We start from the raw sequence: 18,772 nt of genomic DNA, 5'->3' as shown, positions 1-18,772 counted from the left end.
GATCGCCTCGCCGCTGATTTACATGAGAACCAATAACACAGGAGTAACAAACGCGCTGAATGCGTTTCTGTTCGCACGGGACAAGCGAAGACGCACGTTTTTTTTTCTGACAGCAGAGGATTTTCGTGTCTTTTTTAAACGGACTGGTGAAAGGGTAGTGACAGCGCTTAAAAAAGAAGACGGTGGATTCTCCTCTCAGCCATCTTGACTGCTGCTGCTGCTCGCCGCACTGAAGGCTCGTCGTCTCCTGCTACATTCAAAGTAAACACAACCGTGCCGGCCACTCGCAACTCCATGCAAGCTCCACGGAGACGCGAGATGGGCTTGCCGCGTGAAATCTGACCAGACTGAAGGCGGGCGGTGGAGGATTTACGGCAGTATTTGGATCAGACAAGGCAGAGGGAGCCGAGGCGCGCAACCGCTTGGAGAGATGGAGCCCGACCTGTTTGGGATTTACCTGCTCCTCTCTCTCGCCCTCCTGCCCAGATCCAGCGGCACCACCGCTAAGGAGATCACCTGCCAAGAAATAGCCGTGCCCCTATGTAAAGGTATCGGCTACAATTACACCTACATGCCGAACCAATTCAACCACGACACGCAGGACGAAGCGGGACTGGAAGTCCATCAGTTCTGGCCTCTGGTGGAGATCCAGTGCTCGCCCGATCTCAAGTTCTTCCTGTGCAGCATGTACACGCCGATCTGTCTGGAGGACTACAAAAAGCCGCTGCCGCCATGCAGGAGCGTGTGTGAGAGAGCCCGTGCCGGCTGCGCGCCCCTCATGAGGCAGTATGGCTTTCCATGGCCGGACCGCATGAAATGTGATCTGCTGCCGGTGCTGGGCAACCCCGACACGCTTTGCATGGACTATAACAGAACAGACTCGACCACCGTGTCGCCCGTCCTCCCCAAGCCCACCAACCATCCCGCGAAGGGCTTCAACCCACCCAAAATGAAGCCAGGTAGACCGAGCCCACCTCGGAAGTACAAGCCGGCCGCGGGCGCCTGCGAGGCGGGTTGCAAATGCTTGGAGCCAATGGTGCCGGTCAACACGGAGCGCCACCCGCTGTACAACCGCGTGAAAACGGGCCAGATTACCAACTGTGCCATGCCTTGCCACAGTCCCTATTTTACCCACGACGAGAGGGCTTTCACAGCGTTCTGGATCGGGCTGTGGTCCGTGCTGTGCTTTGTGTCAACTTCTGCCACGGTCGCCACCTTCCTCATAGACATGGAGCGCTTCAAGTACCCGGAGAGGCCCATCATCTTCCTCTCCGCCTGCTACATGTTTGTATCCGTCGGCTACATAGTCAGGCTCATCGCCGGGCACGAGAAGGTGGCCTGCAGCAGGGACTTGGACGTGGAGCACATCCATTACGAGACCACGGGACCCGCACTGTGCACGGTGGTCTTCCTCCTTATTTACTTTTTCGGCATGGCCAGCTCCATCTGGTGGGTCATCTTGTCGCTGACTTGGTTCCTGGCAGCTGGGATGAAGTGGGGCAACGAAGCCATCGCCAGTTATTCCCAGTACTTCCATTTGGCAGCGTGGCTCATCCCCAGCATGAAGTCAATAGCGGTCCTGGCTCTGAGTTCTGTGGACGGGGACTCGGTGGCCGGGATCTGCTACGTGGGCAACCAGAACCTTGACAACCTGCGTGGCTTTGTCCTAGCCCCTCTGGTGATTTATTTATTCATTGGTACCATGTTCCTTTTGGCTGGATTTGTGTCCTTGTTCAGGATCCGCAATGTCATTAAGCAAGGCGGCACCAAGACTGACAAACTGGAAAGGCTCATGATCAGAATCGGGGTCTTCACTGTGCTGTACACGGTTCCGGCCACCATCATAGTGGCGTGTTATTTCTACGAGCAGCACAATAGGCAGAACTGGGAGGTAACCCACAACTGCTCCAACTGTTTACACGAGAAGGACCGCAGCCGGCCGGACTACGCCGTCTTCATGTTAAAGTACTTCATGTGCCTTCTGGTGGGCATCACGTCCGGAGTGTGGATCTGGTCGGGCAAGACTTTGGACTCTTGGAGGACTTTCTGCACCAGGTGCTGTTGGGGTAGCAAGGCCACCAGCGGCTCCATGTACAGCGACGTGAGCACGGGCCTGACGTGGAGGTCAGGCACGGCCAGCTCCGTGTCTTGCCCCAAGCAGATGCCATTGTCGCAGGTTTGAATAAAACGAAAACAAAAGCGGCTTATGGAGAACTGCTAATTGTTTGGGAGATAACCCATCACACCCTGTCTTAAGCAATTTGCATTGTAATGAACTGCTGCTGAGGTGCTGCCCTCTTTCCTCCCCAAACTGTGGGGAGAACGTTGAGACAATGTCCAGGCATTCACACAGGTTTAATTCCTCCATTCTTCCCTGTTGATAGGAATTAGAGGCTCATCTCCAATTTCGGGGGCATTACTTCTTGTAGCCAGTTCTTAACAAACTTCGTACAAAGCGTCTTTTATGAAAACATTTTTTCTACCGATCTCGTGCCAGATAATGTCGAAATGTCAATCATGTCAAGTATGGTTTAAATTAAGCCTTAATAGTGCCCCGGGTGTTTTTTTGTTTTTTGTTTTTTTGAACGGGTCATACATTTTGTAAGTTCAAAAATGTATTTATATACTGTAAAGCTCGTGTACATTTGTGTATAAAAAGAAAAGTTTATAGCTATTGTAAATTTGTAAAAAGTGCAGATGTCTTTTTCAGGAGAGCAAAAAAAAAAGACTTATTTTGACAATAAAACATTTGATAAATTTAAACCTTTGTTTTTTTTTTCCCCGTGTGTGTCTATGTGTGTCTGTCTTGCCGAGCAGGCGTGTTTTGCGGTCATCATTTTTAAGGACGACAGCTTTTCAGGGTCTCCAGCGAAAGGAGAAGCCCTTTTAACCGTCAGAAAGTGGTCATTAGAGGCAGGGGTTGAGTTGGAGCATCTCCATGATTGTTAAAGTCCTCTTCACATGCCTGCAGAAGCCTGCTTTCTTAATTTGGTAAAAGGGTGACCGGCTGAATGCAGTCTAAATGCAGGGAAAAGACCCTTTTCATCTGCACAAACTTTGATCTTTCTTTTCGAACAGCGCCGAATAAAGGTGGTGTGTGTTAGGAGTGTCCGTCTGATGTGCCAAGGTTCCCCTAAACGTCCCCATTTGGATTCTTTGATGGGCATTCGACAATTGAAAGAGCATTTTGGATCCTTTGCTTCTTGGGCGATCGTCAGGACTGAAACCTGCCAGTGCCCTTGGATCTTGTGTGTGTGTGTGTGTTTTTTCCCTCCTCTTTTTCTGCAGGCCTGAATTGAAACATCTCTCCATCGGGCTCAAGCTGTGTCAGCGAGTGCAGGGGCCTTGACGTGAATGATTGTGAAATTGCAAAGAAAGAGCCACAGGTGGTCTGTTCACATGTTCTCACATCTTAGGAGTGTTTAATTGAGGTCTTTTTGCAACAAATGTGTCCTGTTTTGGTCTTGATTAAGTCTTCAAGCCTCTAAAGGACGTTATACTGTAACGGTTTAGAAATGCATTTGATTAGCTCGTCAATAGTGACAATGTGTTTTTCAGGGATGTGGGGGAGCAGTCAACGTACAACTTAAAAGCAAAACAAAACATCATATGCTGTTAGTATATGTGTGCAAAATATGGACTGGAAAGAAATTTTAAGTTGCAACGTCTAGGCTTCCACCAAAGTACATTTTCCATCCACCTTGCGCATTGTTTATTCGGGCCTTTACCTCCAACCGCTCAAGGCAAATAAGGCACCAGCTAATAGTGCCACCTAGTGGTCAAAGAGCTTTTGTACAGCTTTGACTCTGCTGTGAAACGTGCCATTCATTTGCAAACAGTAGCCTCATTGTCATAAATCATCTGTCCACCACAGAAGCATGCGTCGTCTTGCGGTTGCACATACAACTGTGATTATCAAGAAAGTGGGCTGCCTGCACTGCTTTGACAAGCCCTGTAGGAGGAGTTTGCAAGCAAAAGTTCCACGACTGTCTCTGAGGTGCATCACACAGTCCAAACTTGGTAGGGTCACGGTGGCAGGTCAAAGGTCCTATTTTTATGTTTCTAGCACATTGCTTAATCCATTAGCTCGGCCAATAACTGCGTTTTTTATATTGTCTAATTTATGAATTATATAATTTCATGTTTGGCGATTTTTATTTTATTTTTTAGTGTTGTGTTTTGATCTGAGAGGGGAAATTCACTTCATGTTCTTATCGCATGCATTATTCCACATATTTTTGCTTATGTATCTGTTTCCTGGGGGCCACATTGGCCAAAATTGCAAACGAAAATACAATTTAATATCAAACAGTCTCAATATATCTCGTCATTTCATTTTGAAAGTCCAGATTACATTTGAGCACAGAGCACGTAAAGCCACAGTTTACGTGGGTGTATTCTTACCCTAAATCAAACACATTTCTGCGACCTCTGAGTCGGCTGACCTTTCTAGATTTATGTTGGAACTTCCTGACCTCCAAACTCAGGCATTTATTCCCAGTTGACTGTTTGAAACACCATATGTTTGAAAAATAAAGAGAGTGACTGCAGGGCAGTCAAGGGGTGTCACTAAAACTTTCAGCTTTGGCCAACATGTTGTTTTTCCACGCCGGACAGGTATTTGGTAAAAACACTAATTGCATTTGTGAAAGGTCCTGTCTTGCCTCAAGTACCTCAAAGATGTCAAGACAACGAAGTAGAAGATGTAAATGAATCAAAGTGCCATTTGTTGACATTTAGTGATATCAAATTTTATTAATCAAAATTCCAAAACTGTCCACCGGATGGCGCCAATGCTACTGAATGATCCCGGTACGTGCATGCTTATTATGGTAAAACCAATGCCGAAGTCCACTTCTGTAAAATAAAGGGACATCCTATTGTAATGCTTGTGGTCTCGACACAAGAAGGTGCGGCGTAGCCACACCTGAGGTGATCTGAAGAAAACAACCCGTGGTCACCCCTGTCCCGCGTGAGTCAAAAGGCCGAGCATTGTCAAAATAGATGAGATCGGGGAAGCCCGAAGCTTTCTTTTGTCATCACTTTCCAAAAGAGAACAAAGATCAGGAGGTATCAGCTTACACAAAGACGACTCTCCAGGCTGAATGAAACGCGTGCAAGCAACTGATTTACTATGGGAGCCTCCACCCACGTCGGCAGAAAGCAAATGAGACTGCCAAACTCTCGGCTCACTTCAGCCGAGCTGACTTGAAGCATTCCGTGAGACTGTCCGGGTTTGACCCGAAAAATCCGTGCTTTGATCAAAGTGAAACCATAGCAGACATCCCAGAAGGCAACAGGCAATCGTGGTCCTTTTTCTGGGCTCCATGTCCAGTAATGTTGCTCCACTAAAGCTTGCTAGGCCCTGAAATAGAGTGACAAGCCATGAAAACAGAAACTTAAGGGGGTGCATAGTTACTTTGTGATCGTGGTGTCCTTTAACTTCTGATCAACCGTGCTTACTCTAATTGGAATCCGACTATAATGCTGTGGATCTGTTGACTTACAAATGTAATTCATTCTGTGACCAAGCGCGTAACCTAATTTGCTCAGATATTAAACCGACCCCCCCATTTTTTTTTTTGCACCTCATTTGCGCCGTGGCATATCTAACACTTGCTCGTAGCTGAAGCAAGTACATAAGTTACCGCTGTAAGCGTCAAACAGCCTACCAACGATGGGCACAAAGGCTCCTGACATGAACTTTGACCTCGAGCACAAGCGGCGCCCCCAAGGTGGAATCACAGGGTGAGGGCATGCAGGGCGGGTCATGGCCTCTTTTATACTCAGTGTGGTCGGGAGTGGTGGAAACAGGTGAGCTGTACTTTTAGACGAGCTCAAGGATGAAGAGCGCCCCACCCAATGAGGCTTAAGGCACGCACATCTTCCCTTCCACGACCCGGGGGAGGTATTCTTGACTCATGATATTGTTGCTTTGCATCAAAGGGTATAAAACACAAGCCCCGCAGAGAAGGCAACGCGATCCGTCGGCAGTGTGTTGATTAGCCACGAGTGAGGTGCAGTGAGGTAGAACGGCCAGCGATCCAACAGTTGTTGCCACTATGTAAAGCTGGCTCTCAAGTTGCTGTCACATCTTATTTGCTCGGTCTCATCTTGCATAACAACCCTGCAAATAAAGAAAAAAAAAAAGTCACACCCACTCGGATCTTTTCTCCTGGCCGTCATCGTTTGATCGGTCCGCACCATTGGCCGGCTCGGCCAAAGTGTACTGACCAATCCTATCCACGGCGGTTCCTGTCGTCATGGGCTCATCTCTCTTGAGTCTCATTGACAGCGCCGGGTGACGCCCAAGGTCCCGCCTGGGGGGTGGTGGAGGTTTGAGCCTGCTACGTTTACTAACACAAATGGCTTTAGGGGTCCCCGTCGGTTCAAAGGAAAAGAGAGTCAGCTCGTCACCTTCCTTCTCAAGAGGTTCCGAAAAAGGGTATCCACTGTTTCTGTTGGTGTTGCAGCCCAAAGGTTCCAAAGGGCGAAGGGCTGAGGTTGCATCCCGAATTATTCCGACTGCCCTCCCTTTGCAAGAACTCTGGCTGCCTTGCCTCTTGCGGAAACTCCCTCTTGGACCAGCCTCAGTTTCCAGAGTTTGACATCCCATGGAAGAATTGGGATCTGGGGTCCCCAGGAAATCGCGCTCGTCCTCATAAACACACTCCAACTTGCTTTTACCCTTTTGCCTCACGGAGCGCTTGATTACACAAATAAAATCCAGGGTATTTAGGAAAAGGGACAGGGCGGACACGCCCAGCATAAAGTTGAGCATCACCGTCTTCTCGGTGGGTCGTGAGATGTAGCAGTCCACCTGGGTGGTGCATGGAGGGTGTTGGCATAGAAACCTCCTCGGGATGGAGAAACCAAACAGATAGTAGTGTGCCGCCCCAAATCCTGCCTCCAGCAAAGTCCGGAGCATCAATTGAAATATGTAGGCTGCCGTGAAGCATCGGACCAACTCTCGCTTTTTTCCCCCCGAGGTCTTGACGGACAGCTCTTGCGTAGTTTGATCAGGACCCAAAGAGCTCGGGGCTGCAGCCAGGCCATTTGACACCTTATGGGTCACATAGATTGTAAAGATGATGTAGGGCAGACTTAAAGTGACGAGTTGCACGAGGCAGAAGCGGAAAAGGGAGATCGGGGAAAATATATCGTAGCACACATTGGCGCAGCCCGGTTGAATCGTGTTGCATACAAAGCGCTCCTCTTCGTCCTGGTAGAGAGGGTAACCAGCCAGGAGGAGGATGAGGCCGCGGAGAAAGATCATCAGGACCAACCACACTTTTCCTGAATTAAAAGCATGTCAGGATTAGAAGCGCGCTGAACTTCCGGCAAAAAAAAAAAAAAAAAGAATCATCAACATTCACTCACCTATCAAGGTGACACTTTGATTGACAGAGATAAAGATGATTTCTGACGGACTGGATCCCGCCATGTTCCGTCCGTCCAGAGTCATTCTTTCAGCAACCGAAGTTTTGGGCCTCTCTTTTAACTCTCCTTGCGGTACCTCAGCATTTTGTCTTCTCTTAGACCTGCAGGAACCTCACTAACACTGGGTTGGACATACCCAACAGTTTTGTGAGCTCCAATCCAACCTGATCCCTTTTGAGTTTCCCCAAAACGAACGGAAGTAGAAAGCAGGGGAAATGCTCCCAAACTTCCTCACCCTGAGTCCTCGGCAGACAACTGAAGACGGCAGCGAGCCCCATTGTGGATCTATTCTTAACACGCTTGCAAAGGCACGTCGCTGTCCTGCATGGCATTGCAGAGATATTTTGGGGACGCAGGACGTCCTTACAGGAAGACGAGCGACCTCCGGGGTTACAAGTTCTAATTTCAAACAAAATTTCAAGCACGTCCAAACTAGCAAAAGCATAAAAACTGCAACCACTTTGCTACCGCAGCATGAAAATTAATTGATGATCTTCAGGGCTGGCTTTAACAATGGGTAAGCATATTGTCAGTTTTTGGAGAATGCAAGTCACTTTGAATTTTCCGAACAAAGAGTTTTATGTTCAAATCAAGAAAGAAAAACCTGAACCAAAGTTACATGTGCCCTGTGCTTTAAATTGTTCCATTTTTAAAAGAAATAGGTTCTCCGTGCCTGCTCACACCGACGGTCCTAAAATGGATGCTAATGGATAATAGTGACATAAAACATGTAAGAATTTGGGTTTTGAAGTAAATCTGAGGAGTAATGCAAAGCAAACCTAACCCCCAAAAAAGTAACAACCTCTACGAGGTGCTGTAGTCAGATTGCCCACCTGTTCTTGGCAGCTGTTCCCCATTTCGCTTCTGGGTCACTTGAAACATTAGATTCGGCTGTGTAAACATATGATTGAGCGATACAATCGTGAAATAAAGAATCTCCAAAATACAACAACACCTTTCAACACTTTGCACTGTGCAATGTCATCCTTCTTCCTCCAAGGCCAACTTGAACCGCCTTTGGGCCACTTTGGTTCCACGTCTTCCCTTCTGGCACCTGCTGGTCAGAGCCAGAAATAACAAGGACCTGATTTGGGACCAGACTGTCAAGTGTGGCAGAACGATCCTAAACATTGTGCACAACTTTCATAGGTTTTTTTTTTATTCAACTAAAGGTTACCAAAATCATGTTCTTATTCTTGCAACGACTTCGATTTCCTTGACACATACTGTATGTAAAATTATACAATTAATTTTGATTCTACATCTTTGGCCCAAATTTGTGTGAAATTGCGAGCAAGCAAGCTAAGTGAAGGAAAAATATGGAGATCATGATGCCATCTCTAAAAATAAATCAAGTTAGAAGGCGTTAACTGCCTGCACACTGCAGTCACATCTTGATGCCGAAAGCATGTTTCAGAAAAAGAAAAAAAAGGTAATGGAAACAGATTCATCTCATCTTGTTGTTTTTATAACGATATATATATATATATATATTATATATAAATTCCATTTACAATACAATGCAGTGAAGCACCCGGCAAGGTTTTTCAACTTCCAGATAACAATATGCCAGTGTGGCCGTCCAAATAACATGAGCTTCTTCATTTCAAGAAAATATGAGAAAATTGTCCCAGACTGGCTTTAAAAAAAAAAATCGGATCAAATCATTGACTGTGTGCCTATAATTATTATTGCCCTATGTACCACGTATTAACACGACAACTTTCTGTGAGTAGAAAACACTGTAATAAGAAACAAGACAAACGTTTTTGACGGTGGCTCCCATTGAAATCGTTTTATCTCAGGTTCTTTGAATGATTTGTCGCCATTGCGGCCCACCTCGTGTACAGTAGAAACGGATCCAATATAAATATTCTAACGGTACGACCGCAGATGTTGCACACTGGCACCGCTACGTACACTATATAAAGACAACTTAGCAAAACGTATACAATCTGTGCGTGAACAGTGTTAGATAACGATCACATTGAATAATACTACTCATTCAGCTCGTCTCCAGAACACAAAACTACCCTGAAGAGACATGTTTTTAGTAGCTTCTGAATACAGAGTGTTCACTTGTGCTGTTTTAGTCATGAGCAGGAAGAACCATACAATATGGCGTGGGGATAAAAAGTTATTTGTTAGTTATTTGTTCTGCTCATCAGTGGTAAGGAGTTGAAGTCGGTTCTTACAGGCACCACAGGTTCGGACAATGGCAGTGAAGAAAGTACGCCGTCACCTTTGAAGTACATCTCGGACTTAGAAGTGGATGACAGCTTGCCCCCAACCCCCCACCACGCTTCATTCGACCTGATCGCACCAATGAGGCGATGCATGAATATTGCTTGAAGTCAATGTCCGAGTTGGATCAAAAGAAGCTTTGCCAGTCCTGTCAAAAGTGTCAAACACTGATTTTCGTTGACACTGTTGGCTCACAAAGCAGGAATGCCAGGTGGAAGGCTGCTTGCTAAATCAACCCCGTGTAAAATACATCCGTCCATGAACAGGTGCTGATATGCAGAATGGAATGTACACAGGGTTATGTCGTATTGAAACGGGAATGGGCAGAAACGCGATACAAACAAAACAGGCAAAACTGGAAGAGAGCTCGAATTTAAAACTGTCGAGGAGCTCTTAAAAATAAGCCGCGAAACGGAGGAAGTGGTTTAAAATGAAAGGAATGCAGCCACGCTGCTACTTGATCTCCCTTCCGACGTTGTTGGTCTCCGCGTCCCATTTCAACTTCACTTCTGCACTTCTTCATTTTGTTGCACTCACACACTTCGGTTCCGCTCTGGGTCAGTGCATTGTTATTTACAACAACTGGAGAGGTGCAATCTTGCTTGGTAAAAGTGCCAGATTGTGTTTGCGTGTCTCGTCGGGGAGACAGAGCCACATATCCACAGGACAGCTGCCCGCCTCGGTTGCCTGCTGAGCAGGCAGAGTCAGCTGACAGGTTCCACTTTCTGGGTGCTGCCGGCGGCCATCGTTAGGAAATGATGGCCGGACACCACCGCGCAACCGACAGGTTGTCTGCGCTCACTGACCGCTTCTTTGCTAGCTTCTTCAGGTCCTTGTATTTGTCATCGCACAACCTGGATATAGCCTGGAGGTAAAAAAAATAATAATGAGAGGCGGAGGTGAAGACAACGCATGTCACATTCAAAAGTGCAAAGTATCCTCACTCAGTCTCAGAAACACGTCAAACTCGAGGCCCATGGGCCACGTCATCCCAAATTATTTGACCATTGCTAACCTCAAGTTTCTGGGCCTTGTCTCTGCTGAGGGCCTCGAGAGGGAAGCTGAGGTTGTTGGCCTCTGCCAGGGAACGCAGGTCAAAGTAATACTTGGCATAGACACTGGACGGCACGTTGATGTTGAATTGCAGCAGCTCCAGAAACTGCCGCTCCAACTCGTTCCTTGTTTGGATAAAGAGGACCCGGTGAGTTAACACTGCTCATCGACTCAAAACAAACACGTCCACTTGCTTCGGTTCCGTCCATTCAAGTTGTATTGCTAGATGCATTTCAGTTCTATTTTTCAGGGGACTTTGTCTGCCGCCCGCGCTCATTTCCAGGTGGACGGCAACACGTAGGCTAAAGTTAGGTGAAATGTTTTCGTATCACTCACATGTCCTCCACAGTGATATCCTTGAGAATTTGGCAGTAGTCGACATTCCACACCGCCTGGTCATCCCAAACTTTGGATGCCAGAAGGATGGCTCCTAAAACAATGCGCTTCCAGTTGGCGGGGCAAATGGCAATCTCAGCATAGGTCAGGAGCCTCTCTAAATACACCTTTTGACAAAGAGAATGATGAATACTGATTAGTGCATAGTTTTTTGAGCCAGATGTAGCTTGTGCTCAAATTATTTGAGAAAAAAAAAAAAAAAAGACATTTATTAATTAGATCACCTCTAACTTTCAATTTTAAAACATTTTTGTGCTGCAAGAAGCAGTTTTGTGAAGTGTGTTGAGGTAGTGCCATTTCTTTCCCGGCATAGGTGCCATAATATTGGGGTTGCTGAAACGTATCGTCCAATTCAACCGTGATGCCTTATTTTTTACGACATCCTATTATATCACATTATCTTGATGTGTTTCGCAGATGAACCGTGCCACAGCCGACCAATGGAATCCTTCACGTGTGTACACTTCAAAAAAGAAAGAAAAACAACGGGCCACGGTATATTAAAATAAGTGATACAATAGCAGACTACATTATGAGGTACAAAAGCAGCGCCCAAAAACTGCCCACAGCGCTAAACATACGCGCATTGACAGTGCGCACACTCACCAATGTGACAATGGCGCATTCGGCCGTGAGCTGCGCGGCGCTGAACAGCGTCCTTACGAAGCGATAAATCTGCTTTTGCTCAGGGTCGTGCTTATCGTAGTCCGGAGGAACTTCAGGCTTCTGCGGTGACGATATGATGCACAGGACACCAGACATAGTGATTAGGTAACTAATTATTCAAATAATAATAATAATAAGACTCGGAATGGCACGCAATCGACTGTGAAAACAGCTTTTGCATAACACAAGCATCACGTACATGCAATAACTCCCTTACCGACAACGGGTGCAGCTTCTCATCGAATATGTCTAATAACATTCTTCCGTCGACCTCTCTGGAATAACAGACAGCAAGACACATCAAAGCGCATTTCACATTTGCCCAGGACATGACTACCACTTCAATAATGCATGAGCGGACCGTTTCACTGGATTCCTTATTGCGGAAAGCCCAAAAAAATATCAATTGATTCAAAACTGCGCACCGACCAAAGAAAAGGGAAGAGATTGTTGTTCTTACCTGTTTCTTATGTGATAGAATATCGCAAGGGCAACACTGGTAAAACACGAAAACAAAAGATCATTAACTTACTGTCTACTGCACATATTAATGCGGTTTGGGAAAAACAAGTACGGGAAGAAAATAAGATTTACCATTTAATGGTGTATTTGAGGTTGGGTTGACTGACAGTGCTGTCGTCAAGGAATATGGTAGAGCATGAGCTGTACTTCCTTCTCACTGGGCCTGAATGATGCTGGAGTGGGGACACAAAAGTAAAAAAGCATGTATGTCTGCGACACTCCATCTTTGTCTTTTTGGACCAGTCAAAATGCGCGATAACAACGATGGAGGTTTTTAAAATACAGTTGAGAAGTGATGGGATTGTCGATGGGACAGCCAGCTCATGCAGCTTTGTAATGACACCAAATTGTTGTCGGTTTACATCACACTGAAGATGTGTCATCCGAAAAATGGAGACGTAACAGCACAATGGATGTTGGACATCATTTGGGATTTTTTTTTTTTTTTTACCTTGCTCTCCGAAATGTGTGTGAACTTGCAAAAACAAATAAGAGACAGCAATCACCGTACTATTTGCACACTCGATGCGTCACAACCCAGAACAACATTTACCTGCGAGTTTAATTACTTCATAGCAAAAGTCATATCTCCTTTGCGGGAGCAATTCAGAAAAAAAATGCTCCCTTGAGTTTTGTCACTATACTCACATGATTGATGTAAAGGCTCTTCCTCTTCTCTCGAACTGAAAGGAAAGATACAGAAGCAGTTGAGCGATCGCCTCAAAGCAGTACCACAGACTAGCCGACAGGTGTCAGGATTGATCCAGAGTTTCTCGAATCTCAAACAAATGCTGGTACAGCATGTCGTAGCCAAGACTACAATAAACAATGCACGCTGTCTTATAAGAGAACATAACTTGGCTGGACTTTTTCTTTTGGAAAAAAGTGAAATGGTTTTATTTTTTGCTCTAACGAGATTAAACAAACATACAGTATATCTTGTGGGGGTTTTTTCTACAGGAAGACAGCTGCACGCACACATTGTTTATCCTTCATCATCTGAATCCCAGTGCTGAGATGCAACTGAGCTCATAGAATTACCTAAAACAAACGTTCAATTAAATAAATAAAATGAAATTAATTAGAGGTTGAAGTATGCCTCATATATGTTGAATATAATCATCCAATTTGCATCTTCTTTACTTTTCCTCCCTCATGAGCTCACCTTTGATTTTCTGATACAAAATAAGCGGAACAGTATTTCAAAGGCACTGTTTTCGGATCCTAAAACGAGTCACAAGGGCAACAGCACGATTAAGTGCGATAATATCAAGTAAGAAAGTAACAATGATCACTTTGGTGACCAAAACTTTTTTTTTTTTTTTTGTGGTATCTCTGCAACCCCCTTCACTAGAGAACATATCATGCACACGGTTACAAAACAGATACGCAAATTTACTGCAAAGCCACACCATCAAGAAATTTAAAAAAAACAGCGACACGTTGCATGACGAACACAAAGTGCAGTTTGCGGCAACAGGTGAAGCACAGTGAACACAATGACGCGACCTGCCGTTTGTAAACAGACACAGTCGCGCCCTTACCTCGCTTGCTGTGCACAGCAACTGCAAAAACAAAAGCCCAGGTTGTCTCCATATCGTAACAATCACGAAATGTCAGTGAGAAAGCTTCAATAAAGATTGGACGGATGACATGTTTAACGTTTTATCGTGGTTTTAAAAAGTCAGTGTTTCAATAACCGCTAATGGTGCTCAGGGTGAGCGGCCATCTAATGGTAAAAAAATATATATAGATATATCCTTTTTATTTACCCAAATATTTCAAAAAAGGTTATTTTAGAGCTGTCAGACAAAAGGTTGATTGAACTAAGTTCCAAAGTAAAGACAAACGTGTGCCACTCATGCAGCAAAACTCACCATCGGTCTGGGACTTGCTGAGGAAGATGGTGCTGGCTCGAGGGTGGTCGGAGGGATTATACTCCATCGGCAGATCTGAAAATAGAAGACAAAACGTCAGTCTGGCCTCTATTTCAAAGCACGCTTCACATGAAAATTGCCCAGTCATCACCACACAACAGAATTTTAGCATGGTAAGAGCAGTACGCTGTGGGCGGTGAACTTTCACTGCAAGGTATTGTGGTATTACTTTAAGATTCCAATGTGTGCATTGTGACATCACATTTTATGTCTAGTAAGAAATCCAGGTAGCTATAAAGGGTTCACTAACTTGTACTTGTAAATGTGTTTCAGTTCAAATCAAGCATGAACAATTAATATCTGCTGCCAGCTCAATATAGGAAGAGCGAGAAACAATGAAAGTATGAACTTCACCCAATCCAAAAAGGTTGAGGAAAACACCCACCAACAGTCAAACAGTGTGCAACCAACACATTGTCAACAGCTTCCTGGTTTCGCGGATGAGGTCAGTGAAACAGGAAAGGTCAGACATCCTAGAAGGTCAGTCTGAACTTAGCATAATGCTAACGATAACCGTGGCATACACTGTACCCAAGATCACACGGCCTCTTTGGGTACGCAGCAGGTTTTGAATCCAAGCAATCGCTATTGTGCCAAACCCTTTTGAACAGCCATCTTTTTGTGTTAAAGAGCCACTTGAAGAGCCTCAAAGGATACAAATGCACGCGTACGCACACAAAGAACCACACTCATGTAGGAGGCGGTGCGTGTACGCAATATGTTGTCCGGGGGAAGAGGCAGCAAGCAATAAAAGAGGGTTAAATGATGCTCACAACTGTCGGGGGGAAGGGGGAAGGGGGGTGAATGGATCAAGTCAGTCAAGAAGAACTGAAACGTTGTGCTGAAATTACAAATCAATGGGTGCATTATTTCAGACAGGAAATAGACTATTCGCAGACACTGGTGTCAGTGACCTTTGGCGTGGTTCTACTCCCAATAGTTTTCACCAACCTCAACATTTTGGGCTCTCACGTCACACTGCTGGGCCACACTATCTGAGAACCACCCGCATGCAAGGTCTAACGAGGCATCTTAAAATGGTGCATAAATGTGAGTATCAGAAAGTAGTTTGGATACGGATCGGATGGGAATCATTTTAGAATTAACAGTAAACCAGCCTTATGTCCTTTTTCTCTCAGTGCTAATGCATAAAATGCTTACTGCAAATGAATGCATCCGTGTTGATTGCATTACATAAGGGTGTGGGGGGGATGACAGAAGGCTCAGTGCAAAGATTGTGTAGGGGTTGAAGACTCCATGGCAAGTCGAGGGTAGTCATTTGCGCTGCACCCAACAGAGTCACAAACCCGCCCGCCTTCTTTCGCTCCCCGCTCATCCCCTCATCTTCTTGCTGTAACTAGGCAACGCTGGCTTGAGACGACTCAGATGGTGGAGGCAGGACATTCAAAGGCTTTTGCAGTCTTTAAATCTGCCTCGCCCACTGATTCAGTATCCTAATTGCCGGTGGGCCTGATAGAACAGTGACACTGTCAGGCATAATGATATTGTTGAAACAACAAAACACCAGCAGCGCACTTGATCTAAAGTACAGCTTTCTGATTCGGAACAAAAGTCGGGATTTCCAGTGGAGGGTGAATGGCATCATGTAAGAAGGCCGGTTCAGTGATTTTGTTAAAATGTAACGAGGTTAGACAGTTAGGTGTACTTCACAAACAGACGTATTATAAACAGCCAAAAAAAAAGAAAAACAAGCAAGGAATCCAGTGACGGCAATGGAGGGATATATTTTTATTAAAAAACAACTCACAACAACAGCAAGTGACCTTTGGCAACAGATGTTTTCCCACAATTGCTGTGGCAGCTTAACACTGTGATTGGACATGCCATGTCGGCCTGCCAGTTATTGACACTCGGTTCAACACCGTGAAGCATGGACACGGCGTTTCTAAGAAACCGATAACTATAAACCACTCCAAAAGTGAAAAGGTTTCGTGATCATATTTAAAAAACACATGTACAGTGTTCATTAACGGTAACATATTCAAGTAACTCTAAATGAGTGCATATTTATTGATGGAAAATGTTTTCCAATTCTCCCACGTATATCGGACATGTAGGTCAACCTGTCTGGAACTCATACTTTGGAGAGTCCCCAGGCTCATCAACCAGGCATAAATAATCCATGCCCAGATTTCAATTAGCCTGCCAGCAAGACTCGTCAATATGTTCATGTGTGTGCCCCACAAATTAACTTCTGCACCATAAAGACAGAGAGGAATGTTGGTGCCTGGAGCCACTGCTCAGTTACAGATGTCAGCCTTGACTAACATCCAGTCAGTGAGACATGATTCCGTTTCATCGTGTACATCTCTATTATAATTTTCATTTTGGTATTGAAGGCTAATCTTTCCTCTATTTCCTATCCCGGTTATATAAGGGTCGGTGTGAGCTGGAGCCTATACAAGTGATTCCCTCTACTTGGGATTACTGAAAATGGAACAAAGAATATTAAAGCACAAATACATTGCATGAACCAATTAATGTCAAAACATGGTACTGTGATTGATAGTGCTTTTGTGGAGTAAACAAAATAATCAACGGACGAAGGGGAAAGAGGTGGTTTCAAAGCCTGGAGTTTTAATGAAGAACCAGGGGAACATAGAGACAGGACGACTGCTTGGACAAATCAGGTTTCCAGTTGGTCTGCTGCTGATTTATAGTGGGGACAACTACTAATACATACTTGGGATGAGCGGGCATGTTGCTAGCGTCACCAGTGTCAGCAGTTTTCATGAATGACTTTCTTTTTCCATCACATGCTTGTAATAACACACACACACACACAATTCTTACCCATATGGAATTTTGAATACTGTAGTGTTAAATGTTGCTCTCAAATTTACTTTGGTAAACACGGCGCCACGTGACATCATTGGGGGGGGGGGTGCACGCATATATATGCCTGTACTGTATATGCATTCACATTAAAAGTCACGTTTGTTTTATTCTTGTGAACGAATACATAAAAGATCGGATTTAACAAAAAAAAAATCGAATTGAACATCACGCCCTGCAGCGTGAACCTTGCCTATCATAGCAAAATTAGTTCAACCGATTTGCTTAAAAGGGGATGTACTGTTGACTTCGGTCACAGTAGCTGTTGTTCCTCTGGCTGTATATGTTGCTAATTCGTGTGTTCATGTAGCAGTTGTAGCAATATGAAAGTTTATAATTACACTAACTAATTTCCTTGAGCCCGTCTGTGATGCTTCCCATTATATCTTAGCTTTAAGCATTTTGGTGTTTAAATATGCAATTAATGTTTCCACTTTGTATTTTGTTTTTGTGTCAGTTTTAAAACTTAATGCAAATGTTAAAATGAAATATGGAACATATTGCGCAAACTGAACCGGGCTTCACTTGAGACTGTCATTCTCAAAGCAAACCTGACCATTTCCTTTATGTTGCTGCCAGTTGTGGAGACTGTCAAACAATAGCTCACTAAACGAAATGATTACAAATCTATTGGAGTTGCTGCTGCAACGAGTGGGTGGGCCCTATGCACAAATATTGCAAGTAAGAGTTGCAATCGAAAAAAAACACTAGTACCATTGAATGCATATTAGCAGCATCTTACCGTCCAAATTTTCTCTGTCGCTGATGTGCTGGAGGTTGCAGCCCGTATCCTCCCGGCTAAGCTCCGGCTCTGGCCGATAGGGCTCCAGTCTGGAGTGGTTGTTCCGCCGGTGTTTGGGGCTCGACGCCACGCAGCAGGAAGGTGTATTCCCCATGGCGAGATTAGATTAATACGAGTCGTTGGACACAACTTTTAGTTTCTTGGTATGGGAAAGAGGAAAGAGATGGGCGGTAATCCGAGGAGACAAACTACAAACTGGCCCCGTTATCCACTCGCGTTACACGCCCTTTCCCCGGCCTAGAATACTCTTAGCTGATGACTGCGAGCCATTTAAAGGTTGCTAAAATGCAAAATTAAGATAAAAGAGCAGCCGACCAACCCCGAGCTCCTTCCAAACCTTCAGGCGAGGGTAGATTATGTGCCTCCATGTAACACACTTAGCTCTTCTGACGACTCCCTTCGTTTTGTTATTCCAGACTGAGGGTCCCCTCCTTTTTCACCAAATCGTTTTATTACGCTCTTACGACCAAGCGAGAAGCAACGCATGATACTTTTGGTCGTTCGGCAAATATTTGTTTCGACATCGGTGCTACATTGTAACCGATAGTGTGTGCACATCAGTGGCTTCCTCCGCTACCATGTTGCTCTCATATGCGTCGGGGATATTCCCCTTCTGCCCCATAAACATCAAACATACCTCGACCCAGCCTTTTGCCCGAATCGTACGTTAACAGCGCCGCCATGTTGAATGTGTCAAAGTGAGCCCCCCCCCCCCCCCCCCTTGCATAAATTGAGTTTGCGGACTTTGTGGTTTATTCCCAGGGTGAACCCAGCGTCCAAACAATTGTGTATTTCCCAGTTAAAATTTTCACCAATCAAAATTTTGAACGGCTGTTTACCTAACACGACCTCACAT

General features: G+C 45.1%; 3 protein-coding genes across 9 annotated transcripts; 1 reads left to right on the top strand and 2 right to left on the bottom strand.

The window, feature by feature from the left end:
• The first annotated feature begins 36 nt into the window (after window positions 1-36).
• Window positions 37-2,763, top strand: fzd8a (frizzled class receptor 8a). The gene has a single exon (XM_086102368.1). The coding sequence runs from the start codon at window positions 431-433 to the stop codon at window positions 2,180-2,182; it is 1,752 nt and encodes a 583-aa protein (XP_085958494.1). The 5' UTR covers window positions 37-430; the 3' UTR covers window positions 2,183-2,763.
• A 2,038-nt stretch (window positions 2,764-4,801) lies between these two features.
• Window positions 4,802-7,611, bottom strand: gjd4 (gap junction protein delta 4). Its single transcript, XM_086102104.1, has 2 exons — window positions 7,381-7,611; window positions 4,802-7,296 (listed from the first exon to the last, which is right to left on the bottom strand). Exons 1-2 carry the CDS (start codon window positions 7,463-7,465, stop codon window positions 6,152-6,154), a joined length of 1,230 nt encoding a protein of 409 aa, XP_085958230.1. The 5' UTR covers window positions 7,466-7,611; the 3' UTR covers window positions 4,802-6,151.
• A 1,275-nt stretch (window positions 7,612-8,886) lies between these two features.
• ccny (cyclin Y) lies at window positions 8,887-18,574 on the bottom strand. Of its 7 annotated transcripts, none has more exons than XM_086102199.1 (13): window positions 18,554-18,574; window positions 17,857-18,055; window positions 14,199-14,273; window positions 13,866-13,886; window positions 12,970-13,004; window positions 12,773-12,796; window positions 12,394-12,494; window positions 12,260-12,295; window positions 12,017-12,074; window positions 11,740-11,859; window positions 11,074-11,240; window positions 10,700-10,862; window positions 8,887-10,549 (listed from the first exon to the last, which is right to left on the bottom strand). In XM_086102199.1, the coding sequence occupies exons 2-13, from the start codon at window positions 18,008-18,010 to the stop codon at window positions 10,433-10,435; spliced, it is 1,071 nt and encodes a 356-aa protein (XP_085958325.1). In that variant the 5' UTR covers window positions 18,011-18,055; window positions 18,554-18,574; the 3' UTR covers window positions 8,887-10,432. The 7 variants fall into 7 exon arrangements, with proteins under 7 accessions (XP_085958325.1, XP_085958323.1, XP_085958324.1 ...); XM_086102197.1 differs by lacking the exon at window positions 18,554-18,574 and adding an exon at window positions 18,236-18,538; XM_086102198.1 differs by lacking the exon at window positions 18,554-18,574 and adding an exon at window positions 18,254-18,538.
• Between the last annotated feature and the right edge of the window lie 198 nt (window positions 18,575-18,772).

The sequence above is a fragment of the Hippocampus guttulatus genome, chromosome 21 (genome assembly GCF_054856545.1).
Source record: "Hippocampus guttulatus isolate MCC_2025c chromosome 21, RoL_Hgut_1.0, whole genome shotgun sequence".
Taxonomy (NCBI): domain Eukaryota; kingdom Metazoa; phylum Chordata; class Actinopteri; order Syngnathiformes; family Syngnathidae; genus Hippocampus; species Hippocampus guttulatus.
This window is presented reverse-complemented; position numbering and strand designations above follow the sequence as displayed.